The following is a 27,912-nucleotide window of genomic DNA, read 5'->3' on the forward strand; positions in this document are numbered from 1 at the left end:
GGTTAAGCCTTTGCCTTCGGCCCAGGTCATGATCCCAGGGTCCTGGGATCGAGCCCCGCGTCGGGCTCTCTGCTCAGCAGGGAGCCTGCTTCCCTTCCTCTCTCTCTGCCTGCCTCTCTGCCTACTTGTGATCTGTCTATCAAATAAATAAATAAAATCTTTAAAAAAAAAAAAAGAAATATCTTCTGAAAATCTTCTGAAAAATTTGGCTGAATATGGTTATCATAGAATCCAGTGTTTAGTATTTCTAGAAGGTGAAGGCCTTCCTTGATTCAATTCCCCTTTTCATTTAGAAGATAGAGATAATTTTAAAGTAATTTAGCTAATCCACATATCTTCAGTACCATTAATTTTTACCAATAAAACCCATTTCCGATTTCCATTGTTAGCAAAACATGGTGAGGAGAGGAAAAAAGATGGCCCAGGTGTTGTAGGATTGATTAGATTTTCGTTAAGTGGGTTTTGAAAATAATGTGGTAATCAACCAAGTACTACTAGATTAGAGAAAAAAGCTGTGTATCAGAGTGTGGCTTCTTTTGTTTTGTTTTTGTTTTGGTTTGGTTTTAGTGTAAACTCTGTAATAGCTGTGCAGAATGGTTCCTGGATGACTCACACAGGCAGAGACTGCAGCAAGTGGAGATGTCCAGAGAGGACCAGACGTGTGTGTCTAAGAATCAGGGAGGCTGTAGCCCAGAGGATAGAGAGGAAATGATGCTAGAGGGGAGGTCAGGAGCCAAGTCACATAGTGCTTTACTGTCCATGGTAGAGACTTGTTTTTTATCCCAAGGGAATAATCCAGAATAGAAAAGCAGTGGGGGTGGGGGAGAAAAGAAAGGGATAGAAAATGAGAGCCACAATCCAGATAAATGAAGGTTGATGATTTAAAGGAGAAGGGGATGAGATCCAGAGCACAAGCAGAGACACCTGCATCGCAGAGGAACAGACACACTCCCCAGGCTAGAAAGTGGCAGTAAGATGTGGGAAGGTTTGTAAATTTATTGGTAGGAGTACAATAGAATCTTTCCTTTGTTTCTATAGTATCGGTAAATCTGGAAGGAATTTTATTAGATGTTAATATCCATAAGTGGTGTGGTGGTCCTTATGAGGGGAAAAAAGGATGGTATGAAGCTAAATCTCCAATTGGTATCTAATTTGGATTCACAGAAGAGGACCTGTACGGTGTGGAAGAAGAACATGGTGGAAGAATGTTTACTGCAGCACGCAACCTCTCCTCCATCTTTCGCAACGAGTTAACTCTGGACCCTCAAACATTTGCTCCATCAAGTAAAATAAAAATCTCACAATTAACACAGCTCAGCACAGTTCAGTCTAAATAGCATTCCCCTTGGAGATGATGTCTTCCCATGCCCAGTGACTTATCAAAGTGTTCTTTCCAACTACCTTTAAGTGCTTCTGGCTGGATACACGGGTGATTGCTGTGTTTTTGTCCTTTTTATATTCTCAGAGATGTTTTAACACTCCAGGTTCTTTATTTTCCAGTATAGACTGATATCCTAGGCAACCTTCCGTCCCTGAAATCAGGCTTTGTCTCTTTGCAATTATATTTTTACTTGACTCTCAGAGCCTTGAAGTGCTCTTCCAGAGTAAGGACTATCTCATAGTTATCAGTGTTACTAAAAGTCAGTCGACTCTCAAAAAGACTTGCTGAGTGGGAAACACTGATTTAGGGGAATTAGTAGAGAACTCATAGGCCAATGCAATTGTTTGTATTACGTAAAGTTAGTCAATTCAAAGAAAAATCAGCCTTAAGGAATTGCACAGCATAGTAAGTTATTGGGTATTCGACATTTTCATTTTTAAAAGAAGAACTTATATTGGTGGTGTTTAGTTTAGGCTTTCTTCTCAATTATAATTTGTAGGAGCTGTAACCATGGTGGAGGTGAAGTCTGGGTCCAGCGGGGTTGTGCTCTGGGCTGACTCTGCCTATCTGTGAGTGGCAGACTAAGAGTAAGTGCTGACAGCCAAGGCATGAACCTGGGGGAGCAGTAAGGATATTACTGATAGAAATAGGTCAGGAAGATGGGGAGGAAGTGGCACAATTGATTCTTGATTGATATCCTGAACTGAGGGCTGTGGGCAACATATCCCCAAGGAAATGTGGGTAACTCAGTACCTCTCGTAGGCCCGGGAAACCAACATAAAGCCATTTGACATCTTGGCAGACTCCTCAGTAGGGCTTGGATAGCTCCGGGCACTGTATCTTGCTTGGCAAATGGGAAGGCTGTAAATTTTCACCGAAAAGATAAATGAAGCAGGCACAAAATTTGTGACTGTCATTTCTGTGTTGTCACAGCAATTAGAAAAGGGCTTTTGCATAGTAGGTGCTCAATAAGCACTTGTCAGTTTAGGGGGGGGAAATGACTTCAACTCTTGGACACTTCAAACTAAAATCTCACCTAAGTCTTAAAAAGTCTGGATTAACTTTATTAGCTTCATAAACTTTCTCAGTGCTCTGAAAGCCTTTACCAACTGAATTTATAGTGCTTTATGAACTGGTTATGGGTTTATGACTAAAAAAAAAAAAAGTCCTCATTCCAACTTACATTGAATTAATCATTGCTTTAAAATCACACTTTGCAACCAGCAAGAGACTTTCATATACATTATTTAATTCTCACTAGGATAACAGTGTTTTTAATTATAGTTTAAAGGTATAAAATTTAAAGGTTTGAGATGTTAAGCAGTATACATAATGTGTAATCTGCATAATCCTTTGAGATAATAATTTTCACAGGTTTACGATCTACAGATAAAAGATTTCATCTTGTATATTTTAAAATGACCTCCTACATGCTTCATAATTATATCTATTATTTATCGAGTTCCAGGAATACGCTAGTTCTTTACACATCATGCAATGCAGTATTTATAATGAAATTATGAAGTAGGTGGCAGGAAGTGGAAATCAATACTCAGGCTGTCTTATCGCTGGTAAATTGAGTTAATGTAATACTATCTTTTCAAAGAGCTAATCAAACCTAATTTGCTATCTGATTCTAGTGGACTCTTTACCTGCAATTGGAGGTACTTCATGGTCAGTTTGCAAACTTTTCCTAGATTCACCTCCACTTTAATTATTCCGTATACCACTTCTATTGTCTCATCTAAACATGTTCATTTTCTAAATTCCTACCTTTGTCTGACAGCCATGCTGCATGTTGCATTATTTGAAGTTCTACTTGAATATCGAAAGCTAGTTGGGCTTTAAAAACTTCAGTAAAATTAACATATTTTGCCTAATTCAAATATGTATTTGTTATTTCTATGTTGTAACCTTATAATATTGCTGCCCATTCTTCTGTATTGGTAATTGCATGCTTTATGGTTTATAGCTTAATGATTTTACAGTATTTTAATTCTCATGATAACTCTTTGAGAGAGTATATTATTTTACTTTTTAAAATGTCAAAAATGAGACTTGGAGAAGTTTAATGGCTTGCTCAAGTTGATTACGTGTGTGTGCATATGTATGGATGGGTAAATATACAAATGAAAGAGAACAAAAAAAGGGGAAAGAAGGTCCTTTCCTACTACCATACATTTTGCTAAACATTTACCATGTGTTACCTTCTTTGTTCTCATTAAAACCTTTTGAATAGTAGTTCATTATTCACTCCACTTACAGGTGAGAAAATTTAGGAAGAGAGATGTGAATTAACATTCTTGAATTTATACTATAAATAGATGTTAGATCTGGATTTAGAGTAAAATAATATGACTGAAGATCTCTTGTTATTTTTTTATAAAAATTTCTTTGTCATTCTTTCCATATTCTCAAGTTCTGATATCTGTGTCTCCTTCCCATTTTCTCTGTGCCTATTATCTACCCTGAAAACTAATTCAAGAGTCTTGGTTAAAGCCTCCAAGTCTTTGTTGAGGAACATTCTCCAATTCATCCTTTATTTGGGATTAGAGATTTCCAGTGCATTCCAAGCTTGTATTGGGATCAGAACTGTTGCCAGATTGTGGAGAGTTTTGGTGGGGGGAAAAAAAAAGAAGAGCCGCACATAGGGGAATTTGGTAAAAAGCACTACCTTAAGGCCCTCCAAAATCAAGGGTTGCTGCTTCGCAGATAATCCCTAGTTCTCCTTCCCATGGGCAGATTCATACCCAAACAGGAGTACATAGCTTGGTATGCAGATCATGAGTGGATTTCAGCCACATTCACTCCTTTCGGCCAGGCATTGGCATTCAGCACACACTGTTCTGACTGGTTCTGCCTATGACTACAGAACTGTGATTTCATGTATTCCATCGACCTCTATTCCCAGTTTATACTGAGTAGTCCCCAGGCTTCTTATCTTCACTTATAAGCAGGATGTCCCTGTTAATAATTCCAGATCAGCTCTAGAACTATAGGAGACTTGTCTAAACTCCAGCTCACACCACTTGCCAGCAATGTGCTTACAAGAACAACAGAAAGTTTTGCTCTTGTTATTGTTGTTACTGTTCAATTGTATATATTTTTGGATCGGTGCCAAATCATGGTAAACTTGCAGTTCAATATACTATGTAATATTTCTATGTCTGTAATTTGGTCATGAAACCTCATACTGCCTCTTTAAATTGTTGCCTTTTTATGTCTTCATGCTTAATTTCAGGTGCTAGTTTCCTTCCTAACTCTCTTCCTAGCATCTATATTGCTTGCAAAGAATTCAGGCTATTTTTCCAATTTTCCAGCTTCCATGAGGGAAATTTGGAAGGCGTCCAGATGATATACCAGATCTCTGACTTGCTCAATTCTAGAATTTCAGCGCTTCCTCATTTTGTTTTATCTCTTTTATTGTGCCTTCATTTTTTGTTGCTGTGCCTTACGTCTGTGTCAGCTTCCCATTTAAGATTAGTGACTAAATCCCTTTATATCATATTGTGGTAACAACCTGGAAGTCCTGCCCAAAATACCTACCCCAAAATCGTTGCTGAGAATCTGTTTCGACTGATGAGCCTGTCTAGTTCTAGATCACGAACACACCCATAAGTGTCTGGTAATATATTAGGGTGGTTTGGATTGCAGAGAGGCATACTGAAGAAACCCTAGATTTTTAAGTCATTTCCTAGGATTTGAATCTTGTCTACCGTGATTATCTCCTGGATCTTGGAAGAATTACTTACACTGGTGTGACCGTATTTCCTCACCTGATGTAGTACCGTTAAAGAGATTATCAATATAATCCATTTAGAGTGCCTCCGTGCTGGGTTTTATAGTAGGTTGCAATAAAAAAATTGTTTATCTTGTTTTACTAATAATCTGATAATTGAGTATCTTGCATACTTTAGAACTAAAATCTAGCTAGCACCTGATTTAAATAAGGTGTGGGGAGATTGACGAGGGAGAGAGAGAGTCTTAAAGTAAGTTCCATCCCCAGCACAGAGTCTGATGTGGGGCTTGATCTCACAACCCTGAGATCATGACCTGAGTTGCTTAACCAACTAAGCTACCTGGGCGCCCTGATTCGGACTTTTGTTTGTTTGTTTGTTTGTTTGTTTAATTTCAGAGGGAGATCACAAATAGGCAGAGAGGCAGGAAGAGAGAGAGGAGGAAATAGGCTCCCCACCGAGTAGGGAGCCCGATGCGGGGCTCGATTCCAGGACCCTGAGACTATGATGCATGCCGAAGGCAGAAGCCCAACCCACTGAGCCACCCAAGCACCTCTGACTTGGACTTTTTATTAGATATTTTTCCCCTCACTAACAAGTTAAGCACTTACCTTATCACTTTTCCCAAACGCCCATTTGTATATGAATTTGGTTCTCACTATGCTTAAAATTTTGTTTTGAATCCTTGTCTAGCTAATAAATGACTACACATCTTTCAAAATCTGGCTCAAATAATATCCTTTATAGGACGTTTCTCTATACTGACCATCTCCTTCTACCTCATATCCACCAAGTAAAGTTAATCCTGCTATAGTTAACATACATACTTCCATGTGCAACACAGTATTGATATTAGTATACATACACATGACTGTGTGTGTACTTACACACATATACTTAAAAATAGATGAGCTGCTTTAAGGCAAGGATAGCATGTCACTCATTTTATTTCTAAGTCTGGCACATAGTATGAGCTGAATTTTAAAAGAAGGTCTGATAGACAAAGTATTAGATCTTCTTCTCTATCCTTAATTAACTGAGTCTGGCTTCCTACGGTGCTCTCTTTGAAGGATTCTTGGACTTTGATCCAGGTTCATGGAGAAAGGTATCTTGTTTGGATTTGTTGTTGTTATTGTCGTTTATTTTTTGCTTAAAAAATGTTTTTCATGCTATGGTTTTAACTGTTAGCTTGACTTTAAAAAAAATGGTTCCTACCTCTTTCCTTTTCTGTTACTATCTGTTACTATCTATACAAGAGCTTAATATTTGGAAGGTAACTCCCAGTAGATCTGACTTGTAAGTCTACTCCCTTTACACTATACAATGTTATGTTTATACCAGAATGCTATAAACATCTGGTATAAATGTTTATACCAGATGCTACCACATGAATGAAGGTGCATTCATGTGGTAGCATCTAACAGTACTTCATGCCTATATTTGGCTGAATGATACTCTATAATATGGATGTATCCCAATTTTTTTTTTTTTAACTGCAGAAGGGTTAGTAGTAGCAAAGTTTTATTTTAACGTTTTTTTCTGCTCATAAATGATTCTGAAAAAGCCCATATGCAAGAGGCAAACCCACCCTTGTCTAAAGGCAACATCGAGGTCACTGAGAATGCTGCTCAGACGAGACCTCGAGACCTCCCCTCTGCCGGGGTGCAGGCAGCAGGAGGCGTGGCTCTGGGACAGAGGAATAAATACACTTGTCTTAGCTCCACCATCAGCGCTGGCGGCCCAGAGACCGAGGCGGGCCACCAGACTGACAGCTGGGAACGCCCAGAGCTGCCTGAACGCTCCGGTGCTTTGGGGAAGATGCGGAGGCTTCCAGAGGGCCCGCGTGCCCACCAGAGGAGCCCTCGGTCAGGCCCCGCCTCCTACTCCATCCTGCGGGGGGTGGGGGGGTGGGGGTGGTAGGGGGACCAGCTCCCTGCTGGCTGGGGCCTGCCTGGGTCCTGGGGTAGAGGTGCAGACTCCCAACCCCACGCATGGCCCCTGCCCAGAGGACTTTTGGGTGTTACCTGTCATGTAGCGTCAGGTGCTGAGGCCTGGCCACGGCCCTGAGCAGGCAGTGAGGGGTGGCTGGTGAGGGTCCAGAGGCAGTGGCTGGGGCATCCCTGGCACCTGCCGCTCTGGGCTGCCTGTACGTTTGCGTTTATTTGCAGACTGTGGTCTGCCCTGGGAGGGGTGGGCGGAGCATGGCGCTGGCGCCTCGGCCTAGTAGCCTGTGGGTGGGTGAGGTGGAGGGAGGGGAGGGCCGGCCCCGCCCAGCATCCGGGGTGAGAACCGAGGAGGGCCAGACCCGAGCCTGCCCCAGAAGGTGGCCAGCGGCGGCGCACGTGTAGGAGAACCCTGCTCCCAAAGGGGTCCCTGGGGGAGCTCAGCGGGATACCCAGCCCAGCACAGGCAGGCCAGGCTGAGCCCGGGGCCACGGCATGAGATGTGGGAGAAGGAAGTGATGTTACAGAACAGTGACAGGAGGAGTGAGTGTGGACAGGGCACAGCGAGTACGCGGGGCGGGCGTGCAAACAGCCAGGGCCCTGCCCTCAGAAGGCGAAGCAGCGCTCCTTGGGGTGGCCCACGCGGTCCAGGTTGGGCAGGCAGGCATACTGGATCATGGGCGGGGGGCCGCACATCAGTATCAGCGGCTCCTCCTCTGGGGGAGGAAGGTGGTCCCGGATCATCTCTTCATTTACGAAGCCCTGGCTGTAGTCCCAGGCTTCAGGGGCTTTGTCCACAGTGTACCAGAGCTTGAAGCGAGCAGAATGTTTGTTCCTCAGTTCCTCTAGCTCCGGCCGCAGCAGGATGTCCTTCTCAGTCTGGTTGGCAAACAGGAGGTGGCACACGGTGGGGTCATGTGGGTCTTTCATGATGGCGCGGATCACCTGTAGCATTGGGGTGATGCCCGTCCCGCCAGCGATCATGCCGACCGACTTCACTGTCTTGATGACGGGGCTGGACTTCTTGTCTAGACCGATGGCAAACTTCCCTTTGCCCTGGTAGACCAGCAGCCCGTTCGGGCCCCGGAACTCAATGGTGTCGCCAATCTTCATGTTTTCCAGGTACTGGGACATCTTCCCTCCAGCAGGGAACTTGGGATGGGTGTCTTTGAAGTAAACCTTGATGACCAGGTCCACAAAGCCCTTGTCGTCATCGCTGGAGACGGGCGTGTAGGGCCGAATGACCAGGTTGCCATCGATCCGAGCTGAGAGGTAGATGTGCTGGCCGACGGGGAGGCCCAAGATGTGCTGGGGTGACGGCAGGGCGAAGCGGAACCGCCGGGTGTCGTGGCTGATCACCTCCTTGTTGATGAGCCGCAGCGGGTACTTGATGTCCGGGCTCTCAAGGGTGATGGCCGGGGCTGAGCACTGGAACAGCTTCATGAGCAGGTTGTAGAGGAACCAGACTGGGGACAGGACCACGTGGCCCAACGTGCTCAGCTGGGCCCCCATCGTGGCGCCGCACGGTGCTCCTCCGCCGCTGCCGAGACAGTCGGGCCGCCGCGCCTGTATCCCAATTTTTTTATCCAGTCATTAGTTCATGGAAATTTGTGTTGCTTCTACCATTTGTCTATCATGAATAAAGCTGTTTTGAACATTTGTGTACAGGTATTGTTCATATTTTTATCTCTTGAGTTATACATAGCAGTAGAAACACTTGGTCAAATGATAACTTTATATTTAGTTTTTTGAGAAAGTTTCAGACTGTTTTCCAAAGTGGCTGCACCACTTACATTCTTACCAGCCACATATGAGTGTTCTGAGTTCTCTGTATCCTTACCAACAGATGTTATTATCAGACGCTTTGATCACAGTCATCCTAGTGCATATAAACTGGTATCTCATTGACATTTCAATTTGCATTTGACTAATGATAATTTTTTCATGGGCTTATTGACCATTTATATATTTTCTTTGGAGAAACATTCAGATAATTTTTTTTAGTTGGGGTATTTGTCTTTTTATTATTGAGTTGTAAGAATTCTTTAGATATTCCCAATACAAGCCTTTTTCAGGTATATGATTTGCAAATGTTTTCTCCTATTCTGTGGGCTCTCTTTTCATGTTTTTTTTTTTTTTAATTTTTATTTGGGAGAGAAAGCATGCAAGTGGACATAAGGGGAGAGTGAGGGGAGAGGGAAAGAATCTTAAGCAGACTCAACACTGAGCTGAACCCCACGTGGGGATCAATCTCACGACCATGAGATCATGACAGGAGTCAGATGTTTAACCAACTGAGCCACCCAGCTGCCCCTCTTTTCATGTTTTTGATAAGGTCCTTTAAAACAAGCTATTTTAAAGTAGGGTCCAATTTAGCAGTTTTTAATCTTTATTGCTGGTAATTCTGGTGCTGTATCTCAGAAACTGTTGCCAAATCCATCATTATGAAAATGTATCTCTATATTTTCTTAAAGTTTCATACTTCCAGCTCTTACATTTAAGTTTTTAATTCATTCTCTGTTAATTATTGCATATGGTGGGAGTTAGGGGTCCAAGTCTTGGTTGTTTAATTTGTATTTTAAAAAAGCATACCTTAGCATATCATTTCCTATTGCCAATCCAAGTCACAGGAAGTATTTCTACTATAAGAGCAAGCACAAATGTGGAAGAAGAGATTTTAAATATATGTCAAAACCTTTATTTTAGTTGTTCTTTTTCTTACAAGGCAGTACAGTGTATTATGAAAATGTACACAGGTATTTGAAAAACAAGTGACCTCAGTTTGAATTATATTTTACTACTTTTTTGTGACATTGTAAAAATTAGAAAGTTTCTTCGATCTTAAAATTTTCTCTGAAAAACAAATTACAATGAATAGATCATCTTACTGTATTGAAGGTTAAATGAGATAATTTCTGTCAAACACCTAATACAGTTCCTATGAGAAAATGTTAAAGTGGTGAGCTTTCATTTTCTACCATCCTCCTTTTTTTGTAGTCTGTGTTTCCCAAACTACTTGCCTTAGATTTCTGTTTGGTTTGCTTCTCCAACATCTTCCTTAGATGGGCAAACTTAACTGACTTCTTCCTCACAGTCCTACCACATTTAACGCACTCCTCACTGAATAATAAAGCCAAAATGTATGTACGATTAATAGACACACACACACACTTCCTAGGAAATAGAAAGTGGAAATAGAAGGAAGTAGAAATACCAGCATTAGTACAGAAGCAGAAACCCGAAAATGGCACAGGAAAATAATGTAAAACAAAACAAAGTGCTAAACTAAAAACAGTTCTCTTTTCATTCAATACATGTCTGAGTCTGTTCCAGACTCTGTTAAGCAATGACCGTGCATAGTACTGCAGATGTGATCTTTGCCCTCCTGGATCTGGCAGCTTTTCGTGAGACTTTCCAAGCTAAGTAGTGGATAACTGGAGTAGCATTTTCCAGTTCAGAGTGTATTTCAATTGTCTCTAATGCTTTGAGAAATTTTGAGAAAAAGTTTTCCCTAGTCACTTTTCTCAACATAAATTCCTTGATATTCTGGACTTTAAAGGTAATCATTGAGTAATTCAGCCCTTAATAAGCACACAGAAGTCATTCAGATAGTTTGTTACTTGGCCAGGGAGCTGAAATCTATGGTGGAAAGTGGTCAGTGTGAAATATCTAGTATTTCTTACTGTTCCATCAACCAAACAACTTTTAAAGTCTTTCTCTCTCTATCACCTCCCCTTCCCCATTACCACACACATGTTCAGATAGTCACACTGCCACAGAAATAATTTAAAAAGAGGTTAGGTTTCCTATTTAAGTTAACCCAGAACCATGAAGAGAAAACAGCAATGTGATGTGAGATGGAAATCAGATAAAAAGCTCTGTAGCTACAAGAACTAGGAGAATGTGGAACTCTGGTGGTATATAAACCTATTTGGAAAGGGATAGGGATCTTGAAGGGAGATGGACCTAAGAGTTGGAACTGTTTTTTGTTTGTTTGTTTGTTTGTTTTGTTTTTCTTTTTTCTTTTTTTTTTTTTAATTCTTGAAGGCTACTGTAATCTTGGAGGAATCTATGGACTCACTGACTTCCAAGGGGCATATCCAGCTTTGCTTTTACCATCAGCTTACCTCACCCAGAGTTTTTATGCCATCTGTGCTACTCTTTGATTGAGCCAGTATGAGCAATGAGGTCTATGACTGAGAGTTTGTGCTCTGTACACTCTGGGAGAGGAATAAGACTGTGAAGGGAGATGAAACTTACTCGCCGTAGGTGTGACCTCAAATTAACCTAAGTCTATTATGAACCCCACCTAAAGTTCATTTATCAGAGCCATCTTTATAACCATTGATAATTAACGTGTTTGTTGAGAAATTACCTCTCCAAAATGGATACATGCGCTATTTACTCTCTTCTTGTAAATTAAATGGAAAGCTTGCTTGCTTTATTTACATGATATGATATCATTCACCACTGGGGAAAGGAGAGAGAAAAAAAATGCTTATCTACCATCATGATCCTCCATTAACTGCTGCACCCTGTAAGTCCCTGTTTTCTCTGTATGGCTAAACTAACTAGCATTTTAAGAAATGCAAAGGGAACAAAAAAAACATACTTGAGCTCTTGAGTCATTGTCAGCCAATCTCTCTCTGAACCCTGCAAGAGCAAGGACAGATGAATAATGCCTCACATCCTGTCTAAAACTGAGAAAATAAGCAGCTTGATAAAATGCAAAGAACCCTTTGGAGCCAGAGCAGCAGAGTTTGAGTTCAGGCTCTACATCTTACACAGGCTATTTTCTAGCATGTGTAACATATTTTTGCCTCTACTCCCTCATCTCTGAAATGGGTATGCCAGTATTTCCTCCAAAGGATAATCCTCCATGGATTACCAGTGATAGTAAACATAAAACTATAGAATAATAATTTTAATATAGTAAATATTCTTCATCTCTTCCCTTACTCATACTGACCCCACAAAACACAAATGCAATAGAGAAAACAAATCTCATGAGAACAAAATACACAGTTGCCTAGGCTCTCAGCAGATTGTTTATCTAAGTACATGTGCTTTCTGTTTCTCATCCGTGAGCATTTATTGCTTATGGTAAATGAGGCCAACTAAGAGTATGATGTATATATATCATATACATATATGACATATATGTATATATATATGTATACATCATAGATACATGGTACAAACATATACATAAAATATAATGTGTGAGGTATATATTTGTATATGTATGTATATGTATATGCCATATGTGTATACATACATGTGATGTATAGTGCATGTATATCATAGATTAATGATAAATATATATACATAAAATACATACATATAAACTAATATGTTTGATATACCTATGTATCTATTATATATGCATATATATCATTTGCACTAACATGATATACATCACACACATGCAATTGCATGCATATCCTCAGTATATATTTGTATATTATAGACCTAAATTATATATAAAATGTATATTATATATAATACATTACCTATTAATACATTCTATACTATATATGTATATATTATTATAAATTAATATCTGCTTATTTAGCATTCATTATCTTCTTGAGATATTTGTTTATTCACATATAGTATTCTTAATCAGACCAATTTTTGGAAAATCATAGACAGCTTTTTGGAATCAGAGAAATGTGTTTTTCCTATGAAAGAGTAAGAACAGTTTTTGTGCATGTACAATTGGAAAGTATTTCTCTTTCCTGCAAAAGGTAAGAAAAAAAAATAAGGCTATGTGTTTCCAAGTTCTCAAAAAGTTTAAAAAAATTCAAAAATCTGGCAGCAAGTGTTTTAAGGATAGTTATGTGCATTTACCCAGAAAAAGTCCTGTGAATCAGGTTTAATAGATATAAGTCCACTACAGAGGTCATTTAGCTTTGGAAATTATTACTCCAACAGATTTTACAGTGAGATATGAACTTGCAGTTATGACCTGGGTATCTAAATTTTAGTACTTAAAAACTCTAAATTATATGAACTTTTAAAAATTTTGCATGTAAGTATTGAGGACTTGCTTTATTCTTATTTATGGAAATATAAAAATTGATACAGGACAAAAATACAATATGAACATTTCAGTCACAAAATAAAAAGGATTTAATTACCACATGTCTCCCATCAAAAACACACCACAGATGTTCTTCTAAAAATGCATATGTTTAAATTAGAATTTTCTACAAATAAAAGTGATTTATCTTCTACTCCAGGTCTTAGACAAATTGTGTCACTTCTTACATGATAATCAGCCACCATTTTAATTAGAAGTTGTCATTCACCCCAGCATACCAATCTCTGGAAGAGATCAAGTAACAGTTTGTACAGCTGCTCCCATGCTTTGCCTGTCATCTTTAGTCTGACTTTGAATTCCTCGCCCCATCTCTTCCTCTCCTTTAGATACTTTCCCTCCTCCTTTTCCCCATTCCCACTGAGCTGTCAAGAGTTGAAATACTGTAATATGAAATCATTGCCTCTATGACTCTAAAAAAAGGAGAGCTTGCACTAGATTTTGATCAAAGGGAATCATTTATAAGATAGATGCAGCAAAAAAACCTCAGGGAGTGTTTTTTTTTCTCCCTGAAGCATCAGGATTATATGAAATAACAAAGACAAAGAAACATATTTTTAAACATTTTTTTGTCTTAACAGCATGATTAAGGTTTATACTATACAATGTTCATCATTATTTTTTCTTTGTTATTCAGCACCACCTCAGAAAGATGTCACCAATGAACATGTAACTCCACTAAAAATGGGAAGGGTGAGGAATACAAGAATTACAGCTCTCACTTTTGTGAACAACAATGAATGGAAAATGAAAAGAAAGTTGTAACTATTTTGTAGGGGCTGGAAGAGCTCTGGGGAAAACGCATAGGGTTGCCGTCATCAAGTGATAATGATGTTTTCAATTCTCCTTGCTGTCATTCTTATAAAGCTGTATTTATGTTGTGCCACATCTCATTAGAATCTTAGCCCCTACAGTAAAACGTATGGTTGCTAATGTTCAGGTGAAAGGAGACCACTGTACTTTGTTCTTTAGGGGAAGCTGTTTCATTGGAGCCCATGCAGTTGTCTTTGTTACACCCACCTGAGTGAGAGCTTGCACACTAAGGTCACGGTCCTCTTAGGAGGCTTGCGCGCTGTTCTCCGTGTCGGGTATCGAACATTAAAATTCGGATGCCTCCTTCACACAGAAAATGGCACTAAAAACCTCTGCACCAGAAGTAAGGATAATAAGTATAATGAAAGGGCACTGGTCATTTTTATATCTGTTTTTTTTCCATGACATTCCTCTTGTCTGTTGGATGTGGAAAGTGACATTTGTAAAATGTGAAATGAAATAATTTAGTTTGCATAGGGCATTCTTTACCCAGATTTTGAAATGCTTATTTATTTGTATTCTGGTTTTGAAAATGGAGCCATTTCCTCAGTCTCTGGGCAGATATACAGGAAATGACACATCTGTTTATAATTTATTCATTTAATTTTTAGTTATATAAAAATGCACCCATTGCCATGGTCTCTAGGTGAATATAAAACATTAACCATGCAATAACAAAGACAAAGTCAAATAATAAAAGCAAGTTACAAAAATGTGTGGGTTTGAGGTCTTGAAGGTCAAGGAACCAAGATATCCTCAAATTAATAATATAAAGGCATTAAATATTTGGATCTAGAATTAAAGAAGGGAAGTAAGTAAAAGGAAACAGGGTAATCAGTAGGATAAGGAGAACAAAGAAGAAGCAATTAAAATATGTAGACTTGAAAATTATCCAGGCCTTCCAAAACAGCCTGTTGTTTGTGTGCAGATGTGTATATAAAAGAGGGGCTATTGTAAAAGAGTTATTGGATATGTGTTGTGTGTTGGGAAGAATCAGATCTGATTAAGGTAAGATGTCAGCCATTGCAGGGACTTGGGGAAAGAACTAAAGTCTAGATGTATTCCCAGAGACGGTCCACAGTATCAAATGTCATGGGGAAACCAGCGTCCATTTGTATTTGAAAATAATGGGATTCAAACACTTGGAGAATGCAAGTCAAAATGCAGATTCAATGACTACATGACAGAATTGTATTTGGGATAATAGAGTCAGACAAGAACAAAATGAGGCTTCCAGGGAGACTATATATGTTTTCTCACCAGTGTTTCCCCAGAATCCAGCCCCTTATTCAATGGTTTGCTAGATGGAAATGAACTGTGTGGTTCTAGAATTCTTCTTTATATGCTGAGAACTTCCTGATTTGTAAGGGGTTCAGTAGGATGAAAGTGCTGGGGGCAAACTAACCAAAAACAAAAGTTTAAAGAAGTCCTAGCGGTTGGTATTTTTGACTGGATTAAACTGAGAATGAAAGATACATGTGCATAAATTAATATCCCCAAATCCAAAGCAGTGAAAGGGAGAGGATGTCCTTATAAAAGTGTGTCATGTCTGATGACACATGCTCTAGGTCTTCACATACTGCACTGCACCAAGAATCTTGCACTTTAGTGGGGAAGGTAGAAGAGAGCTGGCAGTAGAAGAGGCATTAGAATGTCCTTAAAGTTTAGCAGTGATTAAATAAATGAAAGAGGCTGGCATGAGAGTGAGATCCATCCACAGTCAAGAGAATTATGAAGATACCGTAGGACAAAGCCAAAGTGATCACCCACTCCTCTCAGTGAGCCTTGTGCCTTTTATCTTCCATGGTTCAAAGAACAAAGTAGAAGAAACATGTATTGGAAGAAAGATGAGAAACTGTTTGTTTGTTTTTGGAACATTAAAAGTCTTTATGTAGAAAATAATAAGATGTTTTATTACCTGAAAGGATAGAAGAGAAAGACTCAGGCTAAAACTGTGGGATATCAGGTTTATGTAAAATAGTGATATAGATTTTGAGGCATGAAGATTATTTAGTACTATGATGGTTTATCAAAAGAAATGTTAGAATAAGTTTCTGTGGAGGTCTTTACACACATTTTTTTTCCCATGAGGATTAATTCTTCAAAACTAGTTTTGTAAATAAGGAACTGGATTTGAATTTGATACACTAAACTGTTTCTGAAATAAACCAGAAAAAAAAAATTGGTTGTTCTCCTTAAAAAAGAAATATGGTCTGGCATTGTGTTTTAATAATGTACCCTGCAAATAATTTTAGAACATGTAATATTACCCAGGAATCTAATTGGAGCTCTGTTCCAACCACCAGTACTGATGTTCATCATTTGTTGTCTGCTGCAGTTTGTGGCTCTTAAGAGTTCTGACCTTGCATTAAATATACTGCATAAGTAATAAGAGACCTGTATTTTTTCACTGTCCTATTCTACTAATGCTTACAAAATGGGTTTCACTCACAATGCTGACAGATTGATGATGTAAATTTGTCTGCGGCTATGCTGTTTGATTTCAGTTTGTGCCTTTTTAAATTTGGAATGGGGATCTAAACTATTTTTATTTTCCCTTTAATCTTAGAAGATCACCTTTATACAATTGTGAGTGTGGTTAGGAGAGAAGCTGTTGTGACCAATTTTGCTTTGATGTTCACACTGAAAAACAGTGTTGACTTTCAGATTCTGCTGCTTGAAGACTACTAGGCTTTTCCTCAGATGAACTTCTCTGGCTCACTGTTGGTACAAGTCAGTTTGTTCTAGCTGCCTGATTGATGGATTTCCATAGCAATGCAGCAACTTAAATATCTATGTGTGCATAAATACATTTACATGTGTATTTATCTATGTACATATATATAATGCACATATATAAAATATGCATATATTTATATATAAGCACATATATTTTTCTGAAGTTACTGTAACTATCAATAAGCTAGGGAAAAACATATATATGGTAAAGATACTTAGAAAATCAGGAATGGGAAGAAATGTCCTCAACTTAATAAAAAGCATCTATAAAAAATCTATAGCTAATACTATATTAAATGGAGAAATACTGAATGCTTTCCTCCTCAGATCAGGGACAAGTTTAGAATGCCCACCCTCTACCCTTTTTGTCAACAGTGTATTTGGGATCTGAACCAGTACAATTAAAAAGACAAAAAGACTGGTAGGAGAAGAAGAAATAAATTTTGACTTATTTCTAGAAAACATGATTGTATAAATAAAAATACCAAAGAATTTACTCAAAAGCTACTGTAGGTATGAGAACACTTAATAAGGCTATAGGATTCAAGATGAATATATAAAAATTAATGGTGTTTCTATGTGCTTACAATGAACAATAGAAAGATTCTTGATACTAAGAAAATGTGCATACTGAAAACAACAAAATACTGCTGAGAGGTATGCTTTCTTTGTTCATGGCACAGGCCTTCAAAATTGTTAAGATGGCAATTATTCCAAATTACTAAGTAGATGAATCTCAATTTCTACTTAGATCCTAGCTGGCTATTTTATAAACATTGACAAACCAATGCTAAAATTTAGGAAAAAATGTAACAGACCTAGAGGAAAAGAATTGTGAAACTAGGGGGATGGAATATACACTGACTTCAAAGCTTACTATAATGAAAGAATAATTAAGACAGTTTGACACTAGCATAAGGATTCACAGATCAATGGAATAGAATAGAACATCCCAAAATAGACCCCTACCTTCTGTCCAATTGTTCAAAAACAGCCAAGATGCTTTAGTGGGGAAATAATATTTTCAACAAATAGCGCTCAAAAATTTGGACTTCCTTATGCAAAAAATGCACCTTGATTCTTGTACCATGTACAAACATTAATTCAAAATGGATCATGGACTTAAATGATAAAGGCTAATATTATAAAACTTCTGTAATGTAATATAAGAGGGTATCTTTGAGTCTTCAGACAAGATAATTTTAAAAAATAAATAGCTATAGATTTTTATATGTTTCCAGCATTAAAACATCAGTACAATTATAATAATGAACCTATCGAGCCTGGGTGACTAAGTCAGTTAAACATTTGTCTTCAGCTCAGGTTATGAGCTCAGGGTTGGCTCAGGATAGAGCCCAGTGCTGCCTCCCTGCTCAGCAGGGAGTCTGCTTCTTCCTCTTTCTCTGCTCCTCACCTCCTGTTCATGCTGGCTTTTGTGCTCGCTCTCTCTCTTTCTCAAATAAAGAAGAAATATTTTTTAAAAAGAAAGATAATGAATATACCACTCATTAATTTTCTCATGTATCTTTCTAATCATTTTCCTCCTTTGTCTTCTCCCCATCTCAATAACACTGATCTGCTTTCTGAATTCATAGTTTGCATTTTCCACAATTTTATATAACTGGAATAAATTATGTTCTTTTTTGAGTATATTATATATTTTTAGCATTAAGTATGTTTTAATAAGAACAATTTTCATAATTATACCTCAACTTCATATGTCCATTTAAATTGGATTTTTCTGCTGTTCTAAAATATTTTTACAAATTTGGTTGCAAATATGTTACCAATTTTTTAGTTTCCTGTGTACAACAGGAATTTGGTATTTATATAAATTATGAAATGATCACCACAAATTATGAAATGATAGCCTGTCATCACACAAAGTTGTTACATTATTGACTATATTTCCCATGATGTACATTACATATGTAGGTCTTAATTTTATAATTGGAAGATTACATCCCTAATTTTCTTCACTTTATTTGTCCACCCGCCCTCACACACACACCCTCTCTGGCAACCATCAGTGTGTTCTCTGTTATCTATGAGCCTGTTTCTGTTTTGTTTGTTCATTTGCTCATTACACATTTAAGTGAAGTCCCACAGTATTTGTCTTTCTCCTTTTTTAGGATGGCACCCTATAGGTCCGTCCATTTTCTCACAAATGGCAAGACGTCATTCTTTTTCATATCTGTAATACTCCAATTTGTATGTATTTCCACATCTTCATTATCCATTCTATTAATAGACATTTTGGTTGCTTTTAATCTTGGCTATCTTAAATAATGCTTCAGTGAACATAGGGGGTGCCTATAGTTTTTGGAATTACTGTTTTCGGTTTTTTTTTAAGATTTTATTTATTTATTTGACAGAGAGAGATAAGAAGGCAGAGAGGCAGGCAGAGAGAGAGGGGGAAGCAGGCTCCCTGCCAAGCAGAGAGCCCAATGTGGGGCTCTATCCAAGAACCCTGAGATCATGACCTGAGCTGAAGACAGAGGGTTAACCCACTGAGCCACCCAGGCGCCCCTGTTTTCATTTTCTTTAGGTAAATACCTAGAGATGGAATGCTGAATCATATAGTATGACTTTTAATTTTTTGAAGAGCTTCCATACTGCTTTCAAATAGTGGCTCCATCAGTTGGAATTCCCAACAGTATACAAGGCTTCCTTTTTCTCCATGCCCTCACCAAACTTGTTATTTTTCTTTATGATAATAGCAATTCTGACAGATTTGAGGTAACAATTTTACTGTGGTTTTGATATGCTTCTCTCTGATGATGAGTGATGTTGAGCATCTGATTCATGTGCCTGTCAATATCTATAGGTCTTCTTTGGAAAAATCCCTGTTCAAGCTTCTGCTTATGTTTCAATCAGATGGTTTTTTGATAGAGTTTTGGAGTTCTTCATTTTAGATGATAAAGAGTTATCTTTATCAAATGCATCACTTGTGAATATCTTCTCCCATTCAATAGGTTGCCTTTTCACTTTGTTAATGGTTTCCTTAACCGTGTGAAGGTTTTTTAGTTTAATGTAATGCCACTTTATTTTTGCTTTTGATGCCCTTTTCTGAGGATACATATCCAAAATATTTATGTCTAAGACCATTGTCAAAGAACTTACTGCCTGTGTTTTCTTCTAGAGTTTTAAGTTTCGGGTGTTACAATTAAGTCCTTTGGCTATTTTGTGTTTATTTTTGTATATAGTATATAAGAAAGTGGTCCAATTTCATTATTTTGCATGTAGCTGTCCAATTCTCCCATCACCATTTATTGAAGAAATGGTGTTTTCCCCATTGCATATTTTTCCTTTGCTGTAGATTAACTGACCATATAAATATGGGTTTGTATTTAGGATCTCTGTTCTATTTCAGTTGCTTTGTAGTATAGTTTGAAATCTACAAGTGTGCTACCTCCAGCTTTTTTGTTCTTCTTTAAATTGCTTTGGCTACTTAGGATCTTCTGTGTTTCCATACAAATTTTAAGATAATTTGTTCTAGTTTTATGAAAAATGCTATTGGTATCTTGATAGGGATTGCACTGAATTTGTAGATTTCTTTGGGTAGTGTGGACATTTCAAGAATTTTTTCTAATTCATTTTAGTTCATCTAATTCTTTTCAATTCATTTTAAGATTCTTCCAGTCCATGAGAGTGATCTGTCTGTGTCATCTTCAATTTCTTTCTGTGATGTTTAATAGTTTCCAAAGTATAAATTTCACCTCCTTGGTTAAATGTATCCCTAGGTATTTTATTCTTTTTGATGCATTAAAAGTGGAATTTTTAAAAATAGCACCCTTTCTAGCAGGAGTTCAAAACTTGAAACCGCTAAAACTAAATAAGTAGTTAGCTGGTAGACGGTACAGGCTTTTCCCATTGTATATTCTTACCTTTTGTCATCGGTGAATGGATAAAGATATGATACATACATAATGGAATATTATTCAGCCCTAAAAGAAAGAATGAAATTCTGCCATTTGTGACATCGATGGACCTATAGGGTACCATGCTAAGTGAAATGTCTGTCAGAAAAAGACAAATACCATATAATTTCATTCATATGTGGAAATTAAGAAACAACAACAGAAAAAACTCTCTTTAATATGTATTTATTTAAGAGTGAGAGAGTGCACACAAACAGGGGAAGAGGTTAGGGAACGGGAGAGAGAGAATATCAAGCAGACTCTCCTCTGAGTGTGGAGCTCAATGCTGATCTCAATCCCACAACTCTGAGAACATGACCTAAGCTGAAATCAAAGAGTTGGAGGCATAACTGAGCCACCCAGGTGCCCCAAAACCAGATTCTCAAATATAGAAAACAAACAAGCGGTTGCCAGAGGGGAAGCAGGTGAGAGGATGAGTGAAATAGATAAAGGGGATTAAGAATACACGTATCTTGATGAACACTGGGAGATGTATAGAACTGTTAAATTATAATGTACATCGGAAATTAATACAACACTGTTAATTATACTTGAGTTTAATTTTTTTTTTAATACTATCTTTTTTTTTTAATTTTTATTTTTTATAAACATATGTTTTTATCCCCAGGGGTACAGGTCTGTGAATCACCAGGTTTACACACTTCACAGCACTCACCAAAGCACATACCCTCCCCAATGTCCATAATCCCACCCCCTTCTCCCAAACCCCCTCCCCCCAGCAACCCTCAGTTTGTTTTGTGAGATTAAGAGTCACTTATGGTTTGTCTCCCTCCCAATCCCATCTTGTTTCATTGATTCTTCTCCTACCCACTTAAGCCCCCATGTTGCATCACCATTTCCTCATATCAGGGAGATCATATGATAGTTGTCTTTCTCTGCTTGACTTATTTCGCTAAGCATGATACGCTCTAGTTCCATCCATGTTGTCGCAAATGGCAAGATTTCATTTCTTTTGATGGCTGCATAACAGATGAATGGATCAAGGAGTTTAATTTTTTAAAAAAAATTTCTTTCTGATAGTTTATTAGTGTGTAGAAATACAACAACAAGAACAAAAGAAATACAACATATTTCTGTAGATTGATTTTTGTCTCTTCTTACTTTACTGAATTCATTTATTGTAATGGTTTTTTGTAGAGGTTTTGGGGTCTTCTATATATAGTATGTAATCTGCAAATTGTGATACTTCTTCCTTTTCAATTAGGATAGTTTTTTGTTTTGGTTTGTTTTTGTTTTTGTTTTTTCTCCCCTTGCCTAATTGCTGTAGCTAGGACTTCCAATAGTGTGTTGAAAAATACTGGGGAGAATGGGTATCCATGTCTTGTTTCTGATCTTAGAGAAAAAGCTTTCTGGGGGTATGTCATATATAGTCTTAATTATGTTGAGGTATGTTCCCTCTAAACTCAATTTGTTCCCTCTAAACTCAAGAGTATTATCATGAATGGATATTAAATTTTTCAAATGCTTTCTCTTCATCTGTTGAGATGATCATATGATTTTCATCCCATTTTGTTAAAGTGCTTTTGTTAAAGTGCATTGATTGGTTTACAAATATTGAACTATCCTTGCATCTCTGGAATAAATCCCACTTGATCATGGCATATAATTTTTTTTTTAAGATTTTATTTTTTACTTGACAGACAGAGATCACAACAAGTAGCAGAGAGGCAGACAGACAGAGAGGAGTAAGCAGGCCCCCTGCTGAGCAGAGAGCCTGATGCGGGGCTCCATCCCAGGACCCTGGAATCATGACCTGAGCCAAAGGCAGAGGCTTTAACCCACTGAGCCACCCAGGCACCCCTGGCGTATAATCTTTTTAAAGTATTGTTGAATTTTGTTTCTGATTCAAGGGTTTTGTATCTAATTCCATCAAGGATATTGACCTGTAGTTTCCTTTGTGTGTAATGTCTTTGGTTTAAGTATCTGAGTAAAGATGGTCTTGAGGAATGAGCTTGGAATTGAATTTTTTGAAATAGTTTCAGAAGGATAGGTATTTACTCTTCTTTAAATATTAGATAGGATTCACTTTTTGAAGTCTGGTTCTGGATTTTTGTTTGTTGGGAGTTTTTGAACACTGATTAAATGTTATTAGTAGTAATTAGTCTATTCAAATTTCTAGTTCTTCCTGATTGAGACTGGAAGATTGTATGTTTCTAGGTATTTTTTCTCAGTTGTACATCTGTTGGCATCTAATTGTTCTTAGTCGTGTTTTATGATTCTTTTTATATATGTGGAATTAGTTGCAACTTCTCTTTTTTTTTTCATTTTTTTGTCATTTATTTGGGTCCTCCATTTCTTGATAAGCCTTACTAAAGGTATATCAGGTTTATTATTTTGGTTCTGTGTTTCATTTATTTCCATTCTGATTTTATGATTTTCCTCTTTCTACTAACTTTGGGATTTGTTCTTTTTTTTTCTGGTTTCTTTATGTGTAAAATTAGATTTTTTTTCTTGTTTGTTGGGTTAGGTCTGTATTACTATCAGCTTTGTTTTTATAACTATTTTTCTTTTTCTGTGTCCCATTAATTTTGGAGTGTTTTCATTTGCCTTAAGGTATTTTTTTTTAAATTTCCTCTTTGTTTTTTTTTTTTTCATTGATCCTTTGGTTATTTAGTAGTATGTTCTTTAGTCTCTACATGTTTGTGTTTTTTTTTTTAATTTTCTTTTAGTTTAGTGATTAGAAAAGATGCTTGAAATGATTTAAACCTTTTTAAATTAACTGAGACTTATTTTATGGCCTAATGTGATCTATTCTGGAGAATGTTCCATATGTACTTGAGAATAATATTTAGTCTGCTGTTTTTGTATTGAATGTTTTATATATATACATATATATAAAATATTATTATATTATACACACTCACACACACAAAGTCTATATGATGTAATATATTGTTCAAAGCCACTGTTCACTTACTGATTTTCTGTCTAGATGATCTCTCCATCAATGTAAGTGAGGTGTAAGTCCTGTCACATTATTGCTTTGCTGTCAATTTCTCTCTGCATGTGTTAATATTTGTTTTATGTATTTAGGTACTCTTATGTTTAGTTAATATATACTTGTAAGTGCTTTATCTTCTTATTATATTTGTCCTTTAATCATTATATGATGCCCTTCTTTTTTTATTTATTAATTATTTTTATTAACATATAATGTATTTTTTGCCCCACGGGTACAGGTCTATGAATTGTCAGGCTTACACACTTCACAGCACTCACCATAGCACATACCCACCCCATGTCTATAACCCAACCACCCTCTCCCTACCTCCCCAACAACCCTCAGTTTATTTGTGAGATTAAGAGTCTCTTATGGTTTGTCTCCTTCCTGATCCCATCTTGTTTCATTTTTTTCCTTCCCTAACCCCCAAACCCCCCACTCTGCCTCTCAAATTCCTCATAACAGGGATATTATATGATAATTGTGTTTCTCTGATTGACTTATTTTGCTCAGCATGATACCCTCTAGTTTCATCCATATTGTTGCAAATGGCAAGATTTCATTTCTTTTGATGGCTGCATAGTATTCTATTGTGTGTGTGTGTGTGTGTTTGTATCTCACACACACACACACACATATATGTATGTGTGTATATATGTGTGTATATATATATATATATATGTGTGTGTGTGTATATATCTTATCTTCATAAAGAAGATAAAGAATCTTCTTTATCCATTCATCTGTTGATGGACATCTAGGTTCTTTCCATAGTTTGGCTATTGTGGACATTGCTGTTATAAACATTTGGGTGCACATGCCCCTTTGGATCACTACATTTGTATCTTTAGAGTAAACCCCAGTAATGTGATTGCTGGGTCATAGGGTAGTTCTATTTTCAACTTTTTGAGGAACCTCCATGCTGTTTTCCAGAGTGAGTTCACCAGCTTGCATTCCCACCAAAGTGTAGGAGGAGGGTTTCCCTTTCTCCTCATCCTCTCCAACAATATGATGCCCTTTGTCTCACGTCACAAACTTTGTCTTAAAGTCCATTTAGTCTGATAAAATATTGTTACTTCATCTTTATTTTCATCTCCATTTGCATGGAATCTGTTTTTCCACCCAGTCATTTTCAGTGTGTATGTGTCTTTAGAACTGAAGTGAGTTTCTTAAAGGCAGCATATATATGTGTCTTTATTTTTTTTAATCTATTCTGTTACCTTGTGTCTTTTGATAGAGTAAATAGTCTAATAGACTAAACAGTCCATTTACATTGAAGTAATTATTGATAGGTATGTATTTATTGCCATTTTTTAATTGTTTCTAATTGTTTTGCAGTTGTATTTATTTTTCTCTTGCCCTCTTCCTCTTCGATTTAATGAATTTTAGTGTTCTCTCTGAATTATTTTCTTTTTCTTTGCATATATATAGGTTTTTGGTTGCTGTGAGGTTAATATAAAACCTATTTTTTTAAGGTTTATTTACTTTAGAGAGAGATTGTGTGTGAGTAGGGGGAGAAGAGACTCTCAAGCAGACACCTGCTGAGCATAGAGCCCAGAGTGGGGCTCTGTCCCAGGACCCATGAGATCATGACCTGAGCCAAAATCACAAGACAGACAGTCAACCAGCTGAGCCACTCAGGTACCCCATAATAATCTATTTTTAACTGATGATCATTTAAGTATAAGAACAATCTAAAAGTGCTACATTTTTACCAACATACACAAATATTTTGTTTTTAATGTATCTTGGATCTTTTTTATTTAGTGTATCATTTAATTATTCTAGATTTAATTGGTTTTACTACTTTGGTCTTTTAACCTTAATACTAGCTTTATAAGTGATTAATCCACTGGTGCAGTTTCAAGACTCACCTATGTTACTTATTTTACCAGTGGTTTTCAAAAAGCCTAAATCAATACATCATTTTTTTTTTATTGCTAAGTAGTATTTAATTTTATGAATATACTGCAGTTTACACTTTAACCTGTTGATGGACATTTGGTTTGTTTCTAGTTTTTAGTTATTGAAAATAAAACTGCTATGAATATTAATATGTTTTTGCAGGAATAAAGCTTTTATTTCTCTTTAAATACCTAGAAACAGAATGGCTTATTCATATGCTGTTTATGTTTAAATTTCTTTTAATCTTCCAAACTGTTTTTCAAAGAGGCTGTACCAGTTTATATTTCTACCAGATGTGCAAAGAGTGTCAGTTCTTCCACATTATTGTCAGTACTTGGTGTTATGACCAATGCTTTTAGACATTCACATAAATAATGGGTTTTTATTTATTTTATTTTTGTGGTTTTAATTTAGTTTTCTTTGTCCAACAAATGTATAGCATTTAGTGAGGTATCAATTTAAATTGTCCATTAGTTTATTATAGAATTTTGAAAAAGTTTATATATTTGGAGTATCCATTTTCAGACATAAGACTTACAAATTTATAAAATTTCTGTTACTCTGTCCACATCAGATGGTCCCTGCTAAAATAATACTGCAACTAAAGAATGAACTCATGAAGAAAATCATATATATAAATATATATATATATACACACACACACAAAATATATATATATATATGTATGTTTATATATAGAGAGATTTTTCTTTTAAAGACATAAGAAAATGTAAATATAAATGACTATTCTGAAATAGTGGCTTGGGGGAAATTGAAAGTATTATACTAAAACACAAAATGGTAGAAATATAGAATGATGAAACTCTGAGTATTTAAAACAAAGATTTGAATGACAGATTCAAGAGCTCTAAGAGCAAATATATTTCCTAGATTTAATATACTGCTCTGTGAAACTATCTTGTCCTGCTGCCTTCTTTTATAGTAATTTTTTAAGGCAAAAACATTACCTTTACATACCTTCTTAAGTTATTTGTAATTCTAGCTTTTCTTCTTGGATCAATTTTGGTTATTTATATTTTGCTAGGAAATCAACTGTTGCATGATATCTTTTTTAAAAATCTCTAAACATTTAGAATCATAATAGATTTTTAAAATATGTGATGAAATAGTATAGAGCTTATTCTCACAAAAATTATTTTACTTTGGTTTGCAGTGGTTGTCAACCATGAATAACTCATAAATACAATACTATTTTTAAAGGCATTTCAGAAATCTTGAAAGTGATTTGTGCAAGCATAATCCACTTAATTGAAAAATTGGTCATTGGTCTTTTATTTTCTAAAATTATAATCCCCTGGAACAGCAGACAATTAGAGTATCTGACTGAAAATATAGCTTTCTTTAGAACAAGTATAGAATTGATTTTGACACTTTTGTTTGGAAGAGGGAAGTAAGAACTATCCAGGAAACAAAAAACAAAAAAAAAGGGTTTTATACACAAACAATTTTTAACCCAGATTTAACTTATGGGCTAAAGTAATACTCTAAATCAAAATGGTGTTTAAAAACATCACCATTTTTTCTCATCTGTGGTCAAAATCAGTGGGAGTCCTAGTTTGAGATCATTGTTTTGTTTTGTTTTTAATAAAGCGTGACATGCAAGTTTCAGGAGATCATTAAAATCGGTCCAGGCATTTTACTCTTGCTTATTTTTTTTTATATAAAGTAAGATTTTGAAACATTCAAATATCATCCATGAAAGTTTTAGGGTTTTTTAAAATCCCAAGTACACTAATAGTACTTGACCAACTCCTATTGGGTAAGTAGCATCAGGGAAGGGACTTTGTGAAGGTCTGTTACTGGAGGCAGGGGAGGCTATCTTGAGGTAACTGTTTGAAGGGCAGAGTTTGGAGAGGGCTGCTTTGCATTTTAAAAACAGAGCTGCCCTATGACCCTGCAATTGCACTACCCCAAAGATTTACCCCAAAGATACAGATGTAATGAAAAGAAGGGCAATTGTTCATAGCAGCAATGACCACAGTTGCCAAACTGTGGAAAGAACCAAAATGCCCTTCAATGGACGAAGTATTTTCCCCCCATCAGAAAGGATGAATACCCAACTTTTGTATCAACATGGATGGGACTGGAAGAGATTATCCTGAGTGAAATAAGTCAAACAGAGAGTGTCAAGTCATATGGTTTCACTTAGTTGTGGAGCATAAGGAATAACATGGAGGATGTTGGGAGATGGAGAAGAGAAGTGAGTGGGGGAGATGAACCATGAGAGACTGTGGACTCTGAGAAGCAAACTGAGGGTTTTGGGGGGGGTAGGTGTTGGGTGAACCTGATCGTGGGTATTGAGGGCACGTATTCATGGAGCACTGGGTGTGGTATATAAACAATGAATTTTGGAACACTGAAAAAAAGTACATTAAAAAAATTATTTTC

General features: G+C 36.9%; 1 protein-coding gene across 1 annotated transcript; it reads right to left on the minus strand.

Moving 5' to 3' along the window:
- Nucleotides 1-6,621: 6,621 nt before the first annotated feature.
- LOC116599276 (NADH-cytochrome b5 reductase 3-like) lies at nucleotides 6,622-8,622 on the minus strand. The gene has a single exon (XM_032359072.1). The coding sequence runs from the start codon at nucleotides 8,571-8,573 to the stop codon at nucleotides 7,668-7,670; it is 906 nt and encodes a 301-aa protein (XP_032214963.1). The 5' UTR covers nucleotides 8,574-8,622; the 3' UTR covers nucleotides 6,622-7,667.
- Nucleotides 8,623-27,912: the final 19,290 nt, after the last annotated feature.

The sequence above is a fragment of the Mustela erminea genome, chromosome 9 (assembly GCF_009829155.1).
Source record: "Mustela erminea isolate mMusErm1 chromosome 9, mMusErm1.Pri, whole genome shotgun sequence".
NCBI lineage: Eukaryota > Metazoa > Chordata > Mammalia > Carnivora > Mustelidae > Mustela > Mustela erminea.

Excerpts from the sequence above, each read along its gene's own strand:
- LOC116599276 (XM_032359072.1), bottom strand. The coding sequence starts at position 8,573 with ATGGGGGCCCAGCTGAGCACGTTGGGCCACGTGGTCCTGTCCCCAGTC.